Source organism: Leguminivora glycinivorella, chromosome 7, assembly GCF_023078275.1.
Source record: "Leguminivora glycinivorella isolate SPB_JAAS2020 chromosome 7, LegGlyc_1.1, whole genome shotgun sequence".
In the NCBI taxonomy this organism is placed as follows: domain Eukaryota; kingdom Metazoa; phylum Arthropoda; class Insecta; order Lepidoptera; family Tortricidae; genus Leguminivora; species Leguminivora glycinivorella.
This window is the reverse complement of record NC_062977.1, coordinates 10,824,363-10,845,712: the sequence shown is the minus strand read 5'-3', so window position 1 is coordinate 10,845,712 and position 21,350 is coordinate 10,824,363. Positions and strand designations below refer to the sequence as shown.

Sequence of the window (21,350 nt, the reverse complement as noted above, 5' to 3'; positions counted from 1 at the left end):
ATCGAAATAAACTCATAGCACATTGAACAACATATCAGTCCAACCAAAATTTTTGGTTATAACGCTTCAAAGTATGCTTAAATTGCCCAATTAACGCCTAAAATGTCACTTTTGGTCATTATGTAAAAGTAGGAAAAATCAAGAAAAACGCAAAAATCCAAAGCATTTTATTTATATCTAAAGATGTCCTTTCATATAAAAGACAATCCAAAAAATATATTGTACTTGTTACTTCGTTTATCGTATTTCGCATGATAACGTGATTATTGAGTTAAAAATGAAATATTGAAGTATCATTATTTACTATTATTTAATAAATTTAAACATTATAATGGTTAAATTCACTTAGTAACAGGTTCTTTTATATCATAAATTAATAATAAAAAATAAAAATTTACATCAGACATATTTAATTTATTTGTTAATTTTACCTTATTTTTTTTTTGCTTTTACGGCTGGTAGAGGGCTAAAAGTAGTAACTAGTTTTAAATTTGATACCAGAAATATAATCTACAATTTTTTCCACAACTTTTGATACCTATTCCGTTATGAATTTCTAATTTTTAATTTTCTCCATACAAGCACGCTCCACCCTAATGTACATATATTTCCGTTTGGCAATTTTTAGGGACGTTGCACACATACGACAAGTTTTACATAGTATGTACTTACTGTTATATTATTCCAAGTACCTACCTAATCGCATACATATTATAAATGTGTTTCAAGAATGATGTCTGTGATATTTTTAGTCAGTATAGTTGAAGAGAAATGTTATGTGAAGAAATATTTACTGGAGCATTTTATTTGTTATGGTATAAGTGTAAAATATATTATTTTAGGAGTCATAACTATAACCTTATTTTTTTAAAGTATCAATAATCATATAATGATTAAATTTAGCAATTACTCCTAAAAATTATTACACATATGTCAGTCACCTTATTGATAATTTATAACCAGTGTATATCCCTGTAGTCGACATTTGCATCTACTTTTAAGAATGCGTACGTATTTGTTAGTTGAGTTATTACAGGTTTCTGGCATGTTATAAAATGCTACCGTTTCATTTAAAATTGTATACTTAATAAATTATTGCGAATAAAGTATTATTCCTATAAATACGTTGATGTTTTTATTTACCAATACGAATATCACTTATACCACACGACGGCATACAAGCATGCGGCCTGCCTGATGGTAACCTGTCGCCGAATGGACGCCTGCAAATGCAATTCCAGATATGTTACTCGCGTGTTGCTGACCCGATAAAAAGTTGTGGACCCAGCTAATAAAGGAATGCAGTATGCCTAGCACATGATTGCCGCGAGAGTATGTCGCCGCGAGATAGACTACCCGTCCTTATGTCATTAATACAGTTAGAAGAAGACGTGTGATCTATCTCGCGGCGACATACTCCCGCGGCCATCATGTGCTAGGCCTACAGGTATACATTCCTTTATTAGCTGGGTCCACAACTCCACACAGGGCGAGACAATGTGCCCGCACGGCAAATGTTCAGTATACTTAAACGTGCCTCGGCCGAGCAACCTGCCTCAGCTGAGGCATGCCTACATTGAACATTTGCCGCGTGAACACTGCGTTGCGTTTTGCCTCGCCGTGTAAACCCAGCTATTGACAAATCGTACACTCTCCGGAAAACCTCAACATGGAGCTCATTTCACAGTCTGCTCATCAATGCTATTAAATAGCGCGGTTCAGGATTTATCTGCATGAAGTAGTGTCATCTGATTAGTTAAGCCTTTGTCTTTTCATGGGATACCTAGCGCCCACATACTACCACTTTCGCTACCAAGAACCCGACTGTCGGGCACACCGCTCGTAGAAGCGTAGCCGATTACATGGGGAAACCCGTATCTTATACTTTTAAACGAGCAATTCTTGTATATTTATTTATTTACACTGACGATCTCGGAAACCGCTCTAACGATTTCGCAGAAATTTGTTATGTGGGGGTTTTTGGGGGTGAAAAATCGGTCTAACTTATCCTTAGGTCCCGGAAAACGTGAATTTTCGAGTTTTCATGCGTTTTTCTTCGCGCGCCATCTCGTGTGCAGTAGTTGTACTGTTAAGACAGAATTCTTTCGGTCGATGTAAGTACTATTTTATTGCAAACACTAGATGGCGACACAGGTCAAGGCTAAAACGAATAGAAAAATACACTATTTGAGTTTTTGTGGCGAAATGCGCGCCATCTCGTGTGGAGTAGTTGTGTTGTTAAGGCTGAGAATTCTTTCGCTCGATGTAGGTACTATTCATTTTTGAACTAGATGGCGACACATGTCAAGGATACGAAACAGAACCGAGCGAAGCTCGGTTGCCCAGATATTGTAGCGAAAATGTCGTAGCGCCGCGTAGAGCCCGGTTTCGAAAGTGCTACACCCCGCAGGCAAGGCAAGTATGGTCGCGCGATAAATGATAGAACATCTGGCCGTCCCTATCGCACTATTAGTAAGTGCGATAGGGACGGCCAGATGTTTTATCATTTATCGCGCGACCATACTTGCCTGCGTTTGGCCATAATAAATAACTCGGATCTACATACATATAGTAGTTATTCTAATTATTACAAGCCAGGGATACATTTAGTACTATATGTTTGTGTTCCTTTGGCTCTGTGTTGCTATTCAAAATGTGTATTGTAGTATCACTCATAGATGTTGGAATTCCTTGTAAGGTACAGCGGGGCAATTTAGACCGGGGACAAATGCAACTGATCCATTTTTGCCATATTAATTAGAGTGTCCACTGGTTATATATGTGGCACCCATGTTCAGTGGATACGTGGAACTACTAGTTACAATTGCCCCCCAGTTGGGATTTGTCCCGCTGTACGGTAAACCAGTTTGAATCCTAGACCACTCTAGAACCCTGTCTCATTTACACCGTATTCCTTTTGCCATAGAAGTCACATTGACGACCGGTCTGGCGCAGTCGGTAGTGACCCTGCCTGCTGCGCCGCGGTCCCGGGTTCGAATGCCGGTAAGGGCATTTATTTGTGTGATGAGCACAGGATATTTGTTCCTGAGTCATGGATGTTTTCTAATATATATCGTTGTCTGAGTACCCACAACACAAGCCTTCTTGAGCTTACCGTGGGCCTCAATCTGTGTAAGAATGTCCTATAATATTTAATATTTATTGACGTCTACTGTGCAGAGGTTCTACAGTGGCCTAGAATTCAAATTGGTTGACTGTACCTTATAAAGAAATAAATACACATCATCATATAGGCGGAAAATTGGAATTTGGGAAATAAAAAAACACTAGCAAATTAAATTCATAATTTTATTTTTATAATAAATAAAAATCAAGAAAACGCTCTTTCTGAGAATTTCCTGTATATTAAATACATCATACAAAAGATGTCAATACAAACTAAATCACTTGGTGCAAAGGCAAGCCTGTCGGTTTGTTTGCGATGCGCCGGAGCCCCGTCGAGCGCCAACCACAGGCGCGATAACCGAGGGTAGCCTCTTATGTACCTACACGACAACAAAACAAAACAATCTAGACTTAACGACGACAAAGACACAGACAAGAGTTTCCTCGTGGAATGCATCTTTGCTTACATCCCCATTTTTAATGAAAAAATATATGTATTTGATCATGATTGTTAAAATAATGTAAATAGAGGTATGTAAAAAAAGCGTACAACACTTTAAAAGTGAAAAAAAAAACGAGATAATTTTGGTTCGTGAAACAATAAATAAGAAATAATAAAATCGAGAACCTAACTTAATTGTGAAATAATTTACTATAACTTTACATCTAAATCATATATGTATTGCAAGAAAAACAAGGAGCTTTGGAACCATCGAGTAATTCGGGGTATAACTTATTGAATTTCAGGTGGCATTTAATCTCAATCAATAAATCTAAAAATGTGATTTATCTTTGGTTTACTGACATGTGGTTCACGTAGTTCCATAACTCCTCATGTAAGGACGCGGCACTCCTGGCCCCTATTAGTGATTACACTCGTAAGTACTTATATAAGTTACAGATCTAGATGAAGCGGATGTATCCTAAAAGCAATAGAGAACTTCCAACCAATCGGGTACTGGGTATTTGAAGCATCACTTGTCATTCGTTTACAATGTGCTCGACAGGAATATTGCACGTTTATCGATTACGTTCCGCAGCATTATGCCCGGAACTTAACTAAATAACCACTGAGACTTTCTAAGCAGACGGGGTTCATTATATTATGTGCTAAAATCACAGATCACAAGCAAACGTGAACATGACGCGCGATGAGAGCTAAGCGAAAGGTGATAATGAATGATAACCAACCTACACTAATTTATGCAGTAACTCTTCTATAAGTGCTTTTACTACGCATTGGTAAATATTATTGTATATGTATTCCTATGTAACCAGAGCAAAAATGTAATTAGCTGAATGAGATTTTCATATTCCCGGATGGAATACAAAAATCACTCACTAAAAATGTAAACTATGAATCCTTCTGGCGTCGCAGACTGTGCCTGTCAGCAGAGAACTTGCTAGTTGCAGCAAGTCGCGCAGGCACGCTCGTCCTGAATCCAATGCCCGACATTCTATTATAAACTGTTCCTGACTGTTTCGAGTTCTCGTTATCACCCATGACACCTTAACGAACGCACCGAATCGTTAGTAATTAAATAAATGCTCGCTTGTCGGCATAACAACGCTTATCACAATATATAAAAATATATATCAATGAAGCCTAATCTACAACTACACATTGAAGATGCATACTGGTATGCATTTGCCACCACACGTGATTACGAAGACTTTACAGCAACCGTAATAGACACTTATTTTAAAACTTTTTTTTTGTATTTTTATTTTTCATTTGTGCGGTAGCATATGCAAGTCTGCAAATTATTCACAGCGAATCTTAACATAATAACGTATTGCAACTTTTGAAAACATTAATCGTGTCCGATGGGAGAAATGGGAGCACTTTCTCAGTGATTCCAGAAATCTTGGTAACTGGCTCAGTGTCTTTGTACTGCACATTTAACGTACATTCATCGGCCGCATTTCATCCCACGGAATCATACTACTAAGATTAATTAGAATATTTAATTTAGTATGTAATGCGATCAGCACTCAAGACGTTATCAAGCTAAATTTAATACTTTGTCATTTCATAAAAAATATTTTATCTCCTTTGTAAAAAAAAAAAAAGCAACCGTCAATGCCTCGGATCTGATTATATGTATAGTATAGAAAGTAATACTTTTTGCAAGGGTACCTAACAATTATACATATCGAATTTTAAGTAGCCTAAATATTAGCAAAAAGCTATACCGTCTAAGTCAATGTGCACTGACATTATTAATTAGATCGCCCGAAACATTTAAGCTTAAGAGAACTACGATATTTCTTTTTTTTTGTTGCAGCTTAAATTAGGCTTTTATTAAACACGTATTTTTATTATAATGGATATAATGCTCGAGAATGATTTTCGCCATAAGTTAGGTACACCTATGAAGTTCCATTTAAATTCTCTAAGATGTGATGCGGCTAGCTCTTCAACTTTCATCTGAAACAAACATTAAATATTTATTTATTTCTCAAATAAATGCTTCTATTTCTAACTATATAAGTCTTCTACTAAAATAAAACAAAACTATTTATATACAATCCGGGATTCGTTTTAGAATTATAATTGGTTTATTATTAATGAAAACAATACTGAATAACAATAAACAAGGTATCTCCTTTATCATGGAGTCGGAAAGGGTATTCTAGCTGTCCGTTTCAAGAAGCCCGGTTTAGGGGGCACAAATAGCCCGTGTTTTTAGTGCATGTAATGAAATCTGGAATAGCTTTTTTTGAACGGAACGAAATAGTACATTACGACACAAGTGCGAAAAAAGGAAGTTCGAAACGAGTGGCGATAAATTAAAACACGACCGAAGGGAGTGTTTTAAATCGACACGAGTGACGAATTTCCTTTTCGCACGTGTATCGTACGACGTTTTTCAGTACAGATGGCACTCCGAAGTTTCGACCTGGCATATAATGAACCACTTCTCGCACTAGTGCGTAAAAAAAAACCATCTGCACTGAAAAGGTAGTATGTGTGTTATTGTAGCAGACGTGTTATTGTTACTGACCGCGGCCGCCGACGATGATGGACTTGCGCTTGATGTCCTGCGCGGGCGCCGGCCGCCCCGCGCCGGGCGCGCCCGCCAGGTGCCCGCCGCCGGCGCGGATGGGTTTCGCTGCAACATTCCACCACTCATTACTTATACGACTCCAATAAAAAATACCACCGGAGTAAATTGTTGGGAAATATCAAATGTGACAAATGAAGTTCTAGAAATTAAACAGACATATATAAAATAATTTAATAAATTGTTGAAACCTTCGAGACGACTAAGATTTGTAGTGCAGAGTTTAAAATGTATTGAGGTGTCAGAATAAGTTACGTACCGATTTGTGCCTGTGGGCCTCTTCGGGCGAGATTCTTGGCACGAACGGCCTCTTTGATCCTGTCCACTTCGAATTGGTACCTCTTGCGGTCTCGCATAGCGCCCTCCTTTGCTTCCTACGATTCAAAATAAATAAGCAAGTATTATAATTGCTTTTAATTTTACAGCTTTATATTTAAAATGTGCTACTGCATAGATTTTATGATTATTATAATAAGGGGGAATAATAAATTCCTCTTAAAAATTCACAAGACAAATTACCAATAAATATATATATATATTTTTAATCTTGCACTTATGGGATCAGACGGATTGTTGCAACTGATTTTATACAGTTTCCACCACAGATGTCATATATACCATAGATCAAAGACGTCAAATGAACTTGTACTGAGTTGTCCGTCTTTACTCGCAGCTTGCAGCTTTCGGGCGTCAATTTTTGTAAGTTGAAGTCAACCAACACATAAAAAATGCCTCGTTACGTGATATTCAATTGCAACAACACAAAAATTATGAACAATCAAGAGCCTGAGACATATTTAAAATTACAGGCAAGAATCAACAGTACAAAATTTGACACGCTCGGCCCCTATACAAATATATGAATTTGTTTCTTCTATTTAAATTAAGTTCTGTGGTTTCCACACAAATTGCGGTCGACTTTCATTACTTCTGTGCCGACTCTAAAATTTCACATTCACGCTAGTAAGGAAACAATGAAATTGATATTGTGTATAACAGTGCCCATTTTTAAGCAAGTTTACCAGTACACCATATAAGTAGTTCGAAGGATCAGTGTAAATGATAGTTGGTAGAGCATACCTTGAGTGCAGTCTCGAGCGCCTTGACGCGCTCCATGGTGGCGCGCAGCCGCTTCTCGAGCTTGGGCAGCTCGCAGCGCAGGTCGGCGTTGTCGCGCACCAGCTGCTTGTGCACCTTCGTCAGCTGCTCCAGGTTGTTCTCCAGGAACGAGATCTTCTGCTTCTGGGCGAGCGAGCCGCCCTCCTCCTCGGCGCCTTCCTCGGAGTTGATCGATTTCTTTATCCTCGCCTGCAAGGTTTTGTCAATGGTTAGCAAACTTCTGGGGGTTACTAAACTTATTTGTAATATGATTACTTTTACGTGTTATATTTTTAGCGACGCCTTCGATTAAGATTAACTCTAAAAACTAGAGCCTGTCTCCGACGCCCCCTAGACAATGCAGAGACCGGTTAGATAATATTTTAGTTCAGCCATGAAAATGTTAGTGTTATTTTTCTTTTTTTTTCACCAATCACCAATGCTATTTCATTTGATAATCAGTAAATTAATAGTGAAATGTTACTCGCCTGTAAGTCCTGGACGAACAGTTTGCGCAGGTTGTGCAAGGTCTGCAGCTCCTTGGCGACAGTGTCCTCCAAGCCCTTGAGGTCGGCACGCGCCTGCTCACGCCTCTCCACGCTTTGACTGCACCGAAACAAAAATTATCACTTAATAAATAAACATCAACAAAAAATAAACCAAAATATGATTGCCGAGTTTACCTGCGAACAGATGCGATTGAGTTGTCATGTCACTTGGCACGACCCATACATATACATCGTCCCCTGCTGTAAGGCCGTTTCGGATCGCCAGCTCCCGGCGGAATGAATATGAATGGGATACGTGCGGAATAAAATGACAACTCAAAATTTTGTAAAAAGCAGAAGGCGTTGCGACAAGACTGCACTACGTCTACGTCATACTTACAGTACTGCGACTCAAAATGTGCGCATCGGAAATTTCGAGTGTGATTATCTACACTAAAGAAGTTATCAATATTAAGTATTATGAAATGCCCCCAACGACAAGCGCACACTTTTAATCGTAGTACTATACAGTCTGGGTCGGATATGCTTACATTATTTTAGAAGTTCATTAGTTAAGAAAATGTAAACATTTTGGACCTTAACTGTATATTGACTAACAATTAGCATCCTAGATAATGTTTAGTAGTAACTACACATAACAAGACTAATCTAGAAATTCCTCATTAACATTATATTCTCACAGGCTTATCATTTTCTAGATCAAGTCTTGAGCCAACCTGATGGAGCTTTGTGCAAATAGAAAATTTGAATGACTAGGTATTATGGAAATAGCTCTATTTCTATTTACACAAGACTGCATGATCGGAAATAGAGGCAACAATCACTCTTCGGCATTTCGAGTGCACATAGACTAGAGGGAGTGACTTGGACACAAGGAAAATGTTATCTGTGAAATGCAATATAATACTGCTAGAGTGTAATGGCGATGATCAACGTCTCAAGCATGCGTGACAGGACATGACAGAGCAACACGACAATGATATAATTAAAATAATAAATGCAAAATATGTCGATAAAATGCCAATATTGGAATGTACTAAAAATAATCCTAAAAGCTTATTTCTTAATGTATTGCCGTTATTACTTTATGGTTCCATGTTACATAAGTAGCGTCTTATTGCATCAACGTTCAGTTCTAGAATAACGTACTGATATAATGTATACAACTAGGTAATAAATAATCCTATTTCTATCATAGTTACGTGAACCATACTATATCTAATAAAAATGTTGATGGTTTATAGTTGCCATATATAAAAATATTTGTTAAAAATATGCGAGCCTTCTCTATACAAACATTTAAACTATTTACAATTATTTACAGATTGATAAATTTAACGTCATAACGATTTTGTAGAAACTCATTTTGAAATTTTGTGCCTAATTTTGCACCATTAGTAGAAATTTGAGACCAAAATAACTGCACCGTCACTTCATTCCGAACGATCGATATAAGAACTAGACAACTAATAACAAGGCAGTGTAAAAGTCAACACAACACGAAAACACACCAACATTTTTAATCACCTATCCGAAATGGATCCGGTGTTAAAAACTACTTTATAAACAAGTAGGTATTTGAACTAAACAATATCACGAACGAGTAACGAGTACCTTCCATTAAAATAAAATGCACATCACACTATCAAACATGCTACGAAGTCAAAGAACTACGAATACACGTAGATCGCGTACAACACATTTACCTTACAAATACATAATGTAAATATTCTCTACTTATAAGTAGTTTGTGACTAGTGATTTAAATGCTTTATCGACTAGCATCACAACTCTCGGAAGCGAAGCATAAAAATGTATAAAAAAATAAGGTATATGTTAAATTCCAAAATAAGTACCACTTCGTACAGTGGTGTTATAAATACAAGTATTTTTCACTACTGGCTGATATTATCGACGAGAAAAGTTACGTTTAGAAATCGATTATTGAATAGGTAATTCATTTAATATAAGCCAGCTGAAAAGCACCAACTTAATACTTCAAGACAAACCATGGATCTCTACACATAGTTTGGAACCCTGGGTTTTGGTCAACCAAGGAATAAAAGGCACTGCAACTAATATTGTCCTAAGAGTACAGAGATCCATGCAGAATATCAGAGACAGCCGGGTAAGCTTAAATCAAAACAACTATTTGAGGGTAGCGATGGGTGAGGAGGATCATGGTGACGGAGATGAGCAGATGCAGCTGGAGGGGATGGATGTTGCAGGTGTGGCGGGTGAAGGACTTGGGGAGTGCCGAGAGCGACTTTTCCTCTGTCGCCGCGGCCTTCTCGAGGCCCATGGCGTATCCGAAACCTAGCTTCTCCTTCTTGGGGGACAGTATGTAGTCCCTGAAGGGATCGAGGTCGTCTTTGAGCAGCATTTGCTGGTTGGCCTGCTCTTTGGCTGCCTTGTCGAGGTGGCGGCGCGGGGACACTAACATGAGCTCCTTGAGTTTGGCCGACTTGTCCGCCTCCTCGCGCTTGAGCTTGTCGTAGTCGTCCTGCAGCTGCTGCCGCGCCAGCGTCAGCTCCTGGTACGTGCTGTAAACAGATGCTCCACTTTACTATTCGCCTCATCACTACTTGCGTAACGCGACATGTGCGTACTCAATTCAATGATAACAATAAGAGTCTGTAGTTGTCAAGGTTAAAGTAACACTTGTTCAAATATTTATACAAAAGTTCAATGCAATAGGTTTAAACTGGATTATGTCATCAAAACGAATGAGCATATGCGAGTCTGATCTTTAGAAATATTGCCCGGTATGATTGTGCCGTTCTCAAACAAAAATATACCACATTATTGTCGTGCGAACTAAATCGGCCTAGGCATGGCTGCGATTTAGCAGTTAGCCGTGCTAGGACATCTCGTCTCGCTCTATGTAGACCGGGCTAATCGGATAAAACAATTGATAATCAATAGCGGTCACAAGTCACAATAGACCTTGGTCAGTTGTCACTGCAGAATCGAGATGAAAGTTGACGTGATAGGGTATATGAGGCGGTACTGACTCCTTGAGGTCCTGGTGGTTGCGCTGCACGGTGGCGAGCTCGTCGCGCAGGCCGGACAGCTGCGTGGCGTGCGCGGCGCGCAGCTGCTCGAGCTGCGCCTCGAGCGCGCCGCGCACCTGCGTGTCCGCGCGCTGCTCCGCCGCCGCCGCCGACACGCGCTCCGCCGCCTAAAACACACACACACGGTTAATCACTTTAATCACTATATAGACATGTCACATTCGAACACCACGAAACGTACGCAACGCATACCCTACCGGACATGATACAGCCCTTAAATTTCAAAAAGGCATTCGATTTTCGGGAAAACTCACACGTAATGTCGACATGTCTCATTCCCTTGTTATCGCCCTAAACCCAGAAGGCTCTTTTTAACACTGTAAATAAGTTAAACAGACGAATACCGACAAAGTAAACGAGAACATCTCAAATTGTTAGAAATCTGTATTTTTAATCCAACCAAGAAGTTTTAAGAGTGACAGAGAAGAATGTCCATGATTATTGATTAGGGAACTTTGACTTCTATGTCGCGGCAAAAATAGTATAAAATGTAGAAACGTGCTTTTCGTGGTTCTCAAGTCAGCTAGTGTACACATTTAAAAAGGAATCTTTAACTCCAAAATAAAATTCATATGAATTGAACGTGTCGTTCTAGTGACACAACTACGCATAAGTACTGATATAAAAATCCGATAGCACAGTTCTTCTGTAATGCTTGCATAATTTATCTGGAGCGTATTACTACATATTTAATTTCATCCGCCATCGCATCCAATGTCAAGATCTTCGTACGATACATCTAAAACAACATGATTAGGACCTTATTCGGATGATTATTGCGTCTGCGTCTATTGTATAAAGCCCTCAAAAACTGAAACCGAAGCTTGTGTACTTTAAAACGGAGCCGATTATTCAGAGCTCATTATTAAGTCAATAAGTTACAGGACGTGTCCATCATCTGTAGCCGCTACGGGGTTTGAACACTGGACGACAAAAACATCCCGTATGCCAGATTTCTATAGGACTTCCGAACGCTCGATAACTGTAATTCATTGGGAGGGCATTATCCACTAATCAATAATTTATGCAGTTTAATTGATGTATTTATTTTCTACTAAATTAAACTATACCAACACGATACGTGTGAAAATCGGCGACGTGTTAGCTATCAAATTTTTAACAAAATAAAGTCATCTTGGCAGACATTTTTATACAATTTATTTATAATGTTGTTACACATAAATTTGGCGGTCGGTACTCTTGATAAGTATCGATTAGTTACGAATGACTAACCACTAGCGTCAGCGGATCCATTACTTATTGGTTGCGTCAAAAAAACGCCTTCCTGGACATCAAACATTAATTAATAATTGCTTTGATTTCACGCATCCTGTCGCGTCGTTATTTACGTTGTAACACACTGTAAATGCATTATTTCAATCATAATAACGCATTCCACTGTTATGCTAAAAGTTTTGTTTGACTTGTCTACCGTAATTAACCTTACGATTTTAATTTTTATTGTGAAATTGGATGCATCCTAATTTATCTAGCGAACTCCTGAGATAACATTATACTGCTTCCACACAGTTATTAGGTGAACATCCGTGGAGTATTTAATTTCCCTTAGATAGCGAGAGACAGCTGATTATTCACCAAATCCCTACATGTTTGGATGCAAGTTTTTACGCAATGTCTTCCTGGAATTCCGTACTTTAGTAGTTTTATATTATGCTAGGACATGAATAGAGTATACCAAACTAAAATGGCAGCGATTTTCTCAGACGGGGCTCTCGAAATCGTAGCCAACGTGTTTTGGTCTGCCTCTCGGCTGTAAGTTACCTGCAGACGAGCGCATTCCTCGCGCAGCGCGTCGGCGGCCTCCTCGAGCTGCCGCTTCTTGTTCTCGGCCTCGCGCATGGACTCGGCCAGCGACGCGCAGCGCGCCTCGTGCTGCGAGATCAGCAGTCGGCATTCTCCCAGCGAACGCTCGTACTCCTCGATCTAAAACAGAATATCGAATATGTTTATCATTTTTCATGTAAGTGAATTGTAAATATTCTTATGAGAAAATAAACTTCTTTAAACCGATTTAGAGTACAAAAAACGCAAAATCGAAATTTATTGGCATATTCCTTCCTCCACTCTCAATTTTTTTATTTGTTTGACCTAATATGGGTGCATTATTAGAAATGAATATGTATATTGCCATAGGCTACTTGCCTCCTAGTCAAATCAGCTTCTTTTTAAGAACTGTCAAAACGAATTTTTAGGACTTGCTAATAAGGAATTTATAAGAAATCGCATTGAGTGACGTCGCGGTCAACTCAGTTACTTTATATGTTTCTACCTGACTTATTAAATAGAAATTCGATAAATAACTTCTGTCCATGTTTTTCTAATAATTATTTGATGCTTTATTTCGTGCATGGTATAAAACATTTTATTTTAAAAACAGTCAAGTTCCCTATCGTCTATCTTATATGGCTGATGCATAAGCTATGATAGATCATGGTGTACGGAACCCGATACAGACAAACATTAATTAAAGATAAAGAGATTACTAAACCAACTCAACAAAAGATCAAAATCATAGCATCTCATCTTAAGTTAGACTTGAAATGCTAACAAAGGTGATGACATAACGCCGATCCGACTGACCGTAACAATTAAGTTACATAAGGTAAAATAAGAAATACGAGCACTTTCTAAGTATTCTAAAGTATGGCCTTCATTCAAATGAATATTTCCTATCGCCGCGGCGGTAACTAGGTCACACAACGTAACAGAGTAATTACCTTTTGATTGGCGTCGATGTTTGTGGTATCTAAAGACGCAGCTTGGGACGATGTTTTTGACTTATTTTTTTATCCTAGAGGCTATCACAGCATATATATTTATGTAATATATGTACATTTATTCTACTACTAGACCTAGACTAGTTGTATCAAATGTTCAATAATTTTCGTTCTTTCACTTTGGTTTGAACTGCAACAGAACAACTGACTTACCTTCTGGTTGGCGTCAATATTTGCAGTTTCCAGCGAGTGGCACTGCGGCACAATGTTCTTGATCTCGCTCTTCAGCTTGTTAATATGCAGCCTGGCGACAGTGGACTCCTCCTCAAGCTTGCCGACGGTGTCCACGTTGAGCTTGAAGTCGAGCTCGGAGCCGCCGACGGTCGCGCTGATGTCAAAGTCGCGGGAGAGCTCAAACATTCATTAAACATACCTTCTGGTTGGCGTCAATGTTGGCAGTTTCCAGCGAGTGGCACCGCTGCACAATGTTCTTGACCTCGCTCTTCATCTTGCTGATATGCAGCCGGGCAACAGTGAACTCCTCTTCAAGCTTGCCGACGGTGTCGACGTTGAGCTTGAAGTCTAGCTCGGAGCCGCCGACGGCCGCGCCTATTTCGGCGAGATCGCGGAGCAGGTTGGAGAGCAGTTCGGCGATGCGTTTGCGCTGGTGCGCCGACATGTCGCGGAGCTGCTGCAGCTCGGCCGTCGCGGACGCTAACGCCGTCTGTTACAAACAATTTATCGTTAAAATAACGAACAATGTCGGTTATAATTTAAGCGGGACTAAATTAACTACATTTATTTACTTTGAGATATCTTTTCTGCCAACTACATATTGTTGTCGCGACACTCGGGGGGTTAAAAATCAAAGTAGCAACTAATAATGTTTGATGGTGTACTAAAATTTATGGCTGGTAGATAGTTACTATGTAATCACCTAGTTTATCAAGGTGATAAACTATTGTACAGCATATTCAAATTGGTAATAAACATCTCTTTGGTCATACTCATTTTAGTTTACAATGTAGAATGAATATACGCAAGGATATGACTCATTTCTTAGTCAGGCATCACTACACTAACAGGGCTATTTGTTGAAAGAACTGTTAAAATTTCATCTTTATAAATAAATAATAATAAATATTGGGGACACCTTACATAGATCAACTTAGCCCCAAACTAAGCAAAGCTTGTACTATGGGTGCTAAGCGACGATATACATACTTAAATAGATAAATACATACTTATATACATAGAAAACATCCATGACCCAGGAACAAATATCTGTGCTCATCATCACTACCTACTGAGCCAGACCGGTCGTCTTTGTTTACTAATGGTGTTGTTTTTCGAGTTATTAGGATATAAAGCTTCATTTATAAAGGATTTTGTCTGTATTTGACAATGTCGTTAAGGACATGCAACACTGAAAGTACAAAGAAGTGAAACCATATGTTTTACCTGCTTGGCCTGCAACTCCTCGGACATCTGGTCGCACTCGCGGCTCTTGCTGTCCACCTCCTGCGACTTCTGGTCGTAGTTGACGGCCAGCTCCTCGAGGGCCTGGAGCACCTCCTTGACCTCCTCCTTGGCGGCCTCATTCTCTTGCTGGATGCGGTTCATGTCACCCTGCAGGGCTTCGTAGTCGCGCCTGAAATGCAACATTTGGTTAGTTCAAGGTATTTTTAATGAAGGCAATAACTTGTAAAGGGAAAGTGTTGAATCAACAATATCATCAATTCATCGCCTCGTCCAGAAACCTGTCCAGCTTGTAAAAAGGCTAGAAATGCTTATTAATAAAGCCTACACTCAATTTCTTCGTATATTTTATGAAGACACGAATTTTCATCCAAGTTTGTATCTGTTGAGTATGATAACGACATTAAAGTTTCACATAATGCACTGTGTACACGCAGTGACTTCCTTCTGCTCCTAGAGTTTCTCTAACAGCTCCTCGTTGATCTCTTCGTTTTTATCGTCCTGATACAGAGCTTCGAGCAGGGACCCGGCCGTATCTTCTGCAACACTAGTACTACATACCTTGTGCAAGCAATGAGTTCCTCCTGTTCCATCATCTGGTCCTTGAGTTTCTCGACCAGCTGAGACTGCTGGTTGATCTCCTCGTCCTTGTCGTCCAGCTGCTGGTATAGAGCTTCGAGCTTGCCCTGCATGGCGGCATCTTCCACGGCGCTTGAAACAGCCACGGGTACCGGCTACAAATGAGCAACTCCGTTTTAACTAAATTATTATTTAGAGTTTTCTGACACTAATATTGATGGTATGCTAAGTTTAAGATTATAGTGAATGTGTCTCTTAAGTTTATTCTGTAATACACGATTCAATAGATTGAGGATCTTCTATAGTTACTAAAGTTTATCTGAATTACGATATTTATGAAGCATAATTATGGATCAGATAGGAAATTACTCATAATTATTAGGTACTAAAACTGGAAAACAAAATTTAACAATTAAGAATAGTTTAGTCAACAATAACTAAAATAAAATAATGCACTCCCAAGAAACAATGGCAATAAGAATTCAACCGCACTGACGTAACTAATCCTGGAACGAGTCTAATTTTCCTGTAAACATTACTCCCGCGCAGCATAAACCCGTATAAGCGAACTCCTTGATTACTAATAATTGTCGCGGGCCTCGGGGTCACGCTAAGCTGGGTGAGCTAAAATTATTTGAGTTGTATGAGTCACAGTTATAAACGGTCACTTACCGGCGCTGGAGGTTTGTCCTCGATGAATGACGTCACGGGCGTGACGGCCTCCAGCTCCTGCAGGTTCACCTGTTCCTCGGGCCGCACCGTCTCGCCTGAGCGCCAGCGAGCGAGCTCCGCCTCCAGCTTTTCAACCTGCCAAAGAATAAACGTATTTAATTTATTTTTAACCCTAACTGCCAGAGTGTGCTTGCGAGGAACTCATCAAGGCAGTGTTTTCGTTGACATTTACACCTAGGAATATAATGCAAGAAAATAAATACCAAATTATTTAAAAAGTAGGTATATGATGAAAAAATATACTACCTAGTACCTGTATTAAAAAAAACTGTAAAACTCGCTAGATGTAGGAAGAGTAATTAAGAAATACATACCTTGATTGCTATTTATACATAAATGCAATATTTACAACCGTAATAACGTATCGTGGCCTCGATACTTTAAATTAAGCATGAAAATGAATTGAGTTTTTTTTAAATATTTTACTACCTACAATCCTACACGCACGCACAAGGTTTAAGCAAAACAAGAATTCTTATTATTAATAGCCTCACTAACAAGCTTTTCTTTTAAGAAACAATACAAGAGGTTACCCAACAACAATATTATTTAAGCAAAAGAAATGCTCGCTAACCTTGCCCTTCAGCCTAGCCACCTTCTCTTTCTCTCTCTCGTAACGTCGTTTCCATTCCTCGGCAGTGAGTTCCTCGTTAACACAGACCACGTTCTTCACAGTCTTGGCCCTGAAATTACGAAAGTGATAATCAGTCCATCAATGATTAGGTCAGACTCAGACACTAATTGCATCAGTTTAAGAACAAATATGCTGACTCTGTTTGTTTTCTAATCAACCAAGTCAATGCCAAAAAGATTACCTTTTGCCGAAATCAAGTGTACTCTTGGTTTCACTCTCGTTGAAGGAAGCAGGTGAACAGCAAATGACGATGGTAGTTCTTGCGTTACCACCAAGTGATTCTTGTAAGATACGCGTCAGTTTGGAGTCTCGGTATGGGATGTGCGATTTGTTTCCGTCTGCGAGTGCTGAGATGACGTTACCCAATGCAGATAGTGATTTGTTGATGTTTTTAGCCTCATCAAGTACCGTACCTTCAGCACCAGTTTTAGATACCTATACAATGAAAAAAAAATACAGTTACTGGGAAACGTAACGATAAAATTTAGATCTATTTTAATTTAATTACCTTTTCAGACCCAGCCAAATCTACAAGGTATAGTTTACCAGAAAGCTTTTTCTGATTTTCTAAGTTTTCCTGTTTTACATTAATGAGGAAGACAGAATGAGATCTAGATGAATGTTCATTCATGTCTGAAAAAAGGAAACATGTTACCATTAGTTACACATTTTAAATGCATAATATTTATTTTACATAACAGGAATGTAATGCACTTACTTGTTACGGCAATATGTCGATTTGACTTTCCTTCCTCTATAACTTCAAACACTTCTTCAGGGCTCGACACAAACCGTTCTGTAGCACCTTTTACGAATGGAACTCTATTTTTGTCTTCATGAACACTAAGGTTGACCTTTGACACTGAAAAAACAATAATGTTAATATTTTGCAATGTTCCTGATTTATATAAAAACAACAGTGAATTTGAAAAGTTCTTAACCATCTAATAAATCTCGAATCTTGTCCATATAGATTTCAAAATATGAAACTTTTATATGGAATTCCAAGTTTTCCTCCATTGCATAGATGTGGTTGAATATGTCATTGACTATCCGTGGAATAATACCCTGTTTCCCTGGATCTCCTGCAAAGTTTATTACACATTAATACTAGTCTCTTATGAGGCACAAAGCAAAAAACTGTTATAAAATGTCATTATACATAAACATTAGATGTACCCACCTATGACACCTTCCATGGTATGTGTCTTTCCAGAACTTGTCTGTCCATAAGCAAATATAGTGCCGTTGTAACCAGCCAGTACATCAGAGACAATACTTTTGGCAGCTTCATTGTAGACCTTCTCCTGAGTCGCATTAGGCTTAAATACTTTGTCAAACAAGTATACTTTACCCTAAAAATATAAAATTTTGAGATTATTTTACAGCAGGGTGGCTTCTATTATATTTATGCAATTAAAAAACAAACTAGTTTAAATTATTATAGACTAGCTTTTGCCCGCGGCTTTGCTCGCGTTTGAAAGAGACAAAAAGTAGCCTATGTCACTTTGAATCCCTACAAATATTTCCACTTAAAAAATCACGTCAATTCGTCGCTCCATTTTGCCGTGAAAGACGGACAAACAAACAAACACACACACTTTCCCATTTATAATATTAGTATGGATTAAATGATTTCAGGAGGAATGAGTATGTGACAGTACTATCGAATATTTCATAATTTCACAAATTTATTTTATTTCTAATATTCAAGGTTTTGTTTTACAAGACTGTTCAGAATAGACTTCGTTATTGCAAAATATTTCGTAGCTCTATAGAATTTTTTTTTGGTAATTGGAGATATCATACAAAAAAAATAATTTCCATACCAAATTATTATTATATTAAATTATTTGTTTTTGTTCTAAGATACTATCGAAATTTAAAGGATGGACAAAATGAGATGACACCTATCTGGCTGTTTGCCATATTGGGTTCAAATGAGTTCAATGAAACTAGGTAACACATTTATTTTATACTTGAAAATGACACTTCCTAAACTTTTTAAGACACTACTTCCAAGGCAGATAATAAATTATCAGATAATGTTTTAACAATGAGATTGCAATCTACAATACACTGTATCACATTGCATCATGTAGCTTCAGATAACAGCTAACAATATACACAATTTTTAATAACATTCATATTTTAAGGGAAAGTGGTGTCTCTTAACACATGTATTGTTTACTTAAATAGACCCACCAGTAATACAGCAGGACCTCTTTAATCCGAACCCTGAAAATTTAACCCTTGCTTGGATTAGTGGAGTGTTCCAATTATAGTATAGTAATAAGGTTACTTTGTATAACAATTAACAAAAAAAATTGTGAAATTTAAATGTGTCATCTGTAAACGTAACATTTATTAATTTTTTTTATAAAAATCCAATATTTTACTTTATGGTGTAGCATTTTATGACAAATAAAAAGGTTGGTCTCGGTTTTCTCCTAAAAGTATTCGAGAAATTCAGGATTTGAGGAAGCGCGTTCGGATTATGGAGGGGTTCGGATTAAAGAAGTCCTGCTGTAATCAATTAAAATAAAAATTTAACCCAATAAACATTTTTATTTCTTGAAATATTGCATTTAATGCAAGACTTCAATCTTGTAGAGTCTCAGAATGTATAGATCTCCTTACATTTCACAACTTCTCAACTTCATAAAATAGATTAAGGAGAAAACCTAGAGTAAAATTGTTTTATTATTAAAACTTTTGTTAACACATCCTTTTCGTTTAAATGTAATTAACTAAAAATGATTGATTCAGCATACTAAGATTATGCTCAAATATTTTAGAATCTGCTTTATTTGCATTGCGACTAGGGTTGTGTGCTAGTTTCTGTTCACATACATAAGCTACTTCCGTAAACATATTTTTTTTGTAGATGGAAAAATGTTATGTTTTGTTCCACTAAACAAAATAAATTTATTCTCTATTTTGAAAGTGACCTATTATTTAATTAACTTTCTTGAGTCCCTTTAACCTACTCTATTGATAAGTAACTATTTGATGCCAGATTATTAAACTTCCTTGAAATCAAAATGATTTTCGTTCATGTCTACCCAACAATAAGTAATCAAAAATCCTAGATCGTTTTAATTACACGATATGAAATAATTTCATATATCATAAATAAATCATAATATAATAAAAAATAGGGTACATCTACTTCACACCTATTTATTGAAAAATATTTTCACCATTCTGGATTCGACTATAAAATATAAATATTAAAAATTAATAAACTCTGGTGTTATATTATTAAGTCTAAGACATAAATAAACAAAGTAAAATAGTGATACAATTCAAATTATTCAAAAAATATTCGAGGTCAAGGTCGGAAGATATTTGTATTGATTTTTAGCAAAACAAAGACGGCACTGCATTAGAAGTTTCGATTTCAGCCAAATTCTTTAAAATTTCGTGATGGTAATCATAACCAACGAAGCGGAATAAAAAAGAAAGGCCATTTCGTAGCAGGTGAACGAGTCGTAATGTATTAGTCATCATGATCTAATTTAGGGCGATGATACAAAAACTCAGTATAAAACACACAGAATGATCACTTACCCCTATGGAAATGCAATTGTCATCAGGTCCCGAAGGGAATTTCACAATAAACTTGGAACCAGCTTTTTCCTCGGAGTCATTCAATGGTCGAAATCGGCACACCACTCTTATGCTGTCTTCTGCAGCAATCTCTCGATCAGCTGCCATGTTTTATAAAAATAAAATATATTATGCTACACACCGTCTATTCAATTAAAAATAAAACGTTTTTGGAACTTAAAACCGTGCATGAAGAACTACAAAGATAAAATTTGTCACTAGAAAATCTTCATGACAGCAAGACCAAAATGTCGGCCATGTTCTCTACGAAGAAAGGCCTGAAATTTTGTTATTGGTTAATAGATATTACCAACATAAGCAAAAAAAATCGATGAATAGCCAACTTACAGAAAATATTTAAGTGTGTATTACACGCCGAGAAATTAGTGTAATGAATTTATCAATGTATCAGTTTTAGTCATTAATAATTAACTAATGGTTAAAGTAAAAGCATACAAAATAGTACAAAATTTAAGCAAAATGTTTAAATGCAATTTATTGTGTGTAAACGAGTAAATTTTGGCAATAAATAAAATCTTGTATGTAGTGTATCCGAACGTGCCTAATAATGGGGCTGCCAAACTTAAAAAAGTACTCTAAATTTGGGTAAATTTACTAAATTTATTTCTACAATTTCTGATGTGTACAATTATTCAGTCGAACGTTAACATCATAATAATTGTTTTTGAACATCAAAACTA

General features: G+C 37.5%; 1 protein-coding gene across 1 annotated transcript; it reads right to left on the bottom strand.

Annotated features, from left to right (window-relative positions):
* Positions 1-3,295: 3,295 nt before the first annotated feature.
* LOC125227917 (kinesin heavy chain) lies at positions 3,296-20,918 on the bottom strand. Its single transcript, XM_048132323.1, has 19 exons — positions 20,611-20,918; positions 18,221-18,392; positions 17,979-18,122; positions 17,756-17,899; positions 17,546-17,670; positions 17,219-17,472; positions 16,978-17,086; positions 16,344-16,478; positions 15,654-15,826; positions 15,075-15,264; positions 14,047-14,337; positions 12,658-12,819; positions 10,816-10,982; positions 10,243-10,344; positions 7,781-7,898; positions 7,275-7,502; positions 6,454-6,568; positions 6,135-6,242; positions 3,296-5,557 (listed from the first exon to the last, which is right to left on the bottom strand). The coding sequence occupies exons 1-19, from the start codon at positions 20,755-20,757 to the stop codon at positions 5,547-5,549; spliced, it is 2,895 nt and encodes a 964-aa protein (XP_047988280.1). The 5' UTR covers positions 20,758-20,918; the 3' UTR covers positions 3,296-5,546.
* Between the last annotated feature and the right edge of the window lie 432 nt (positions 20,919-21,350).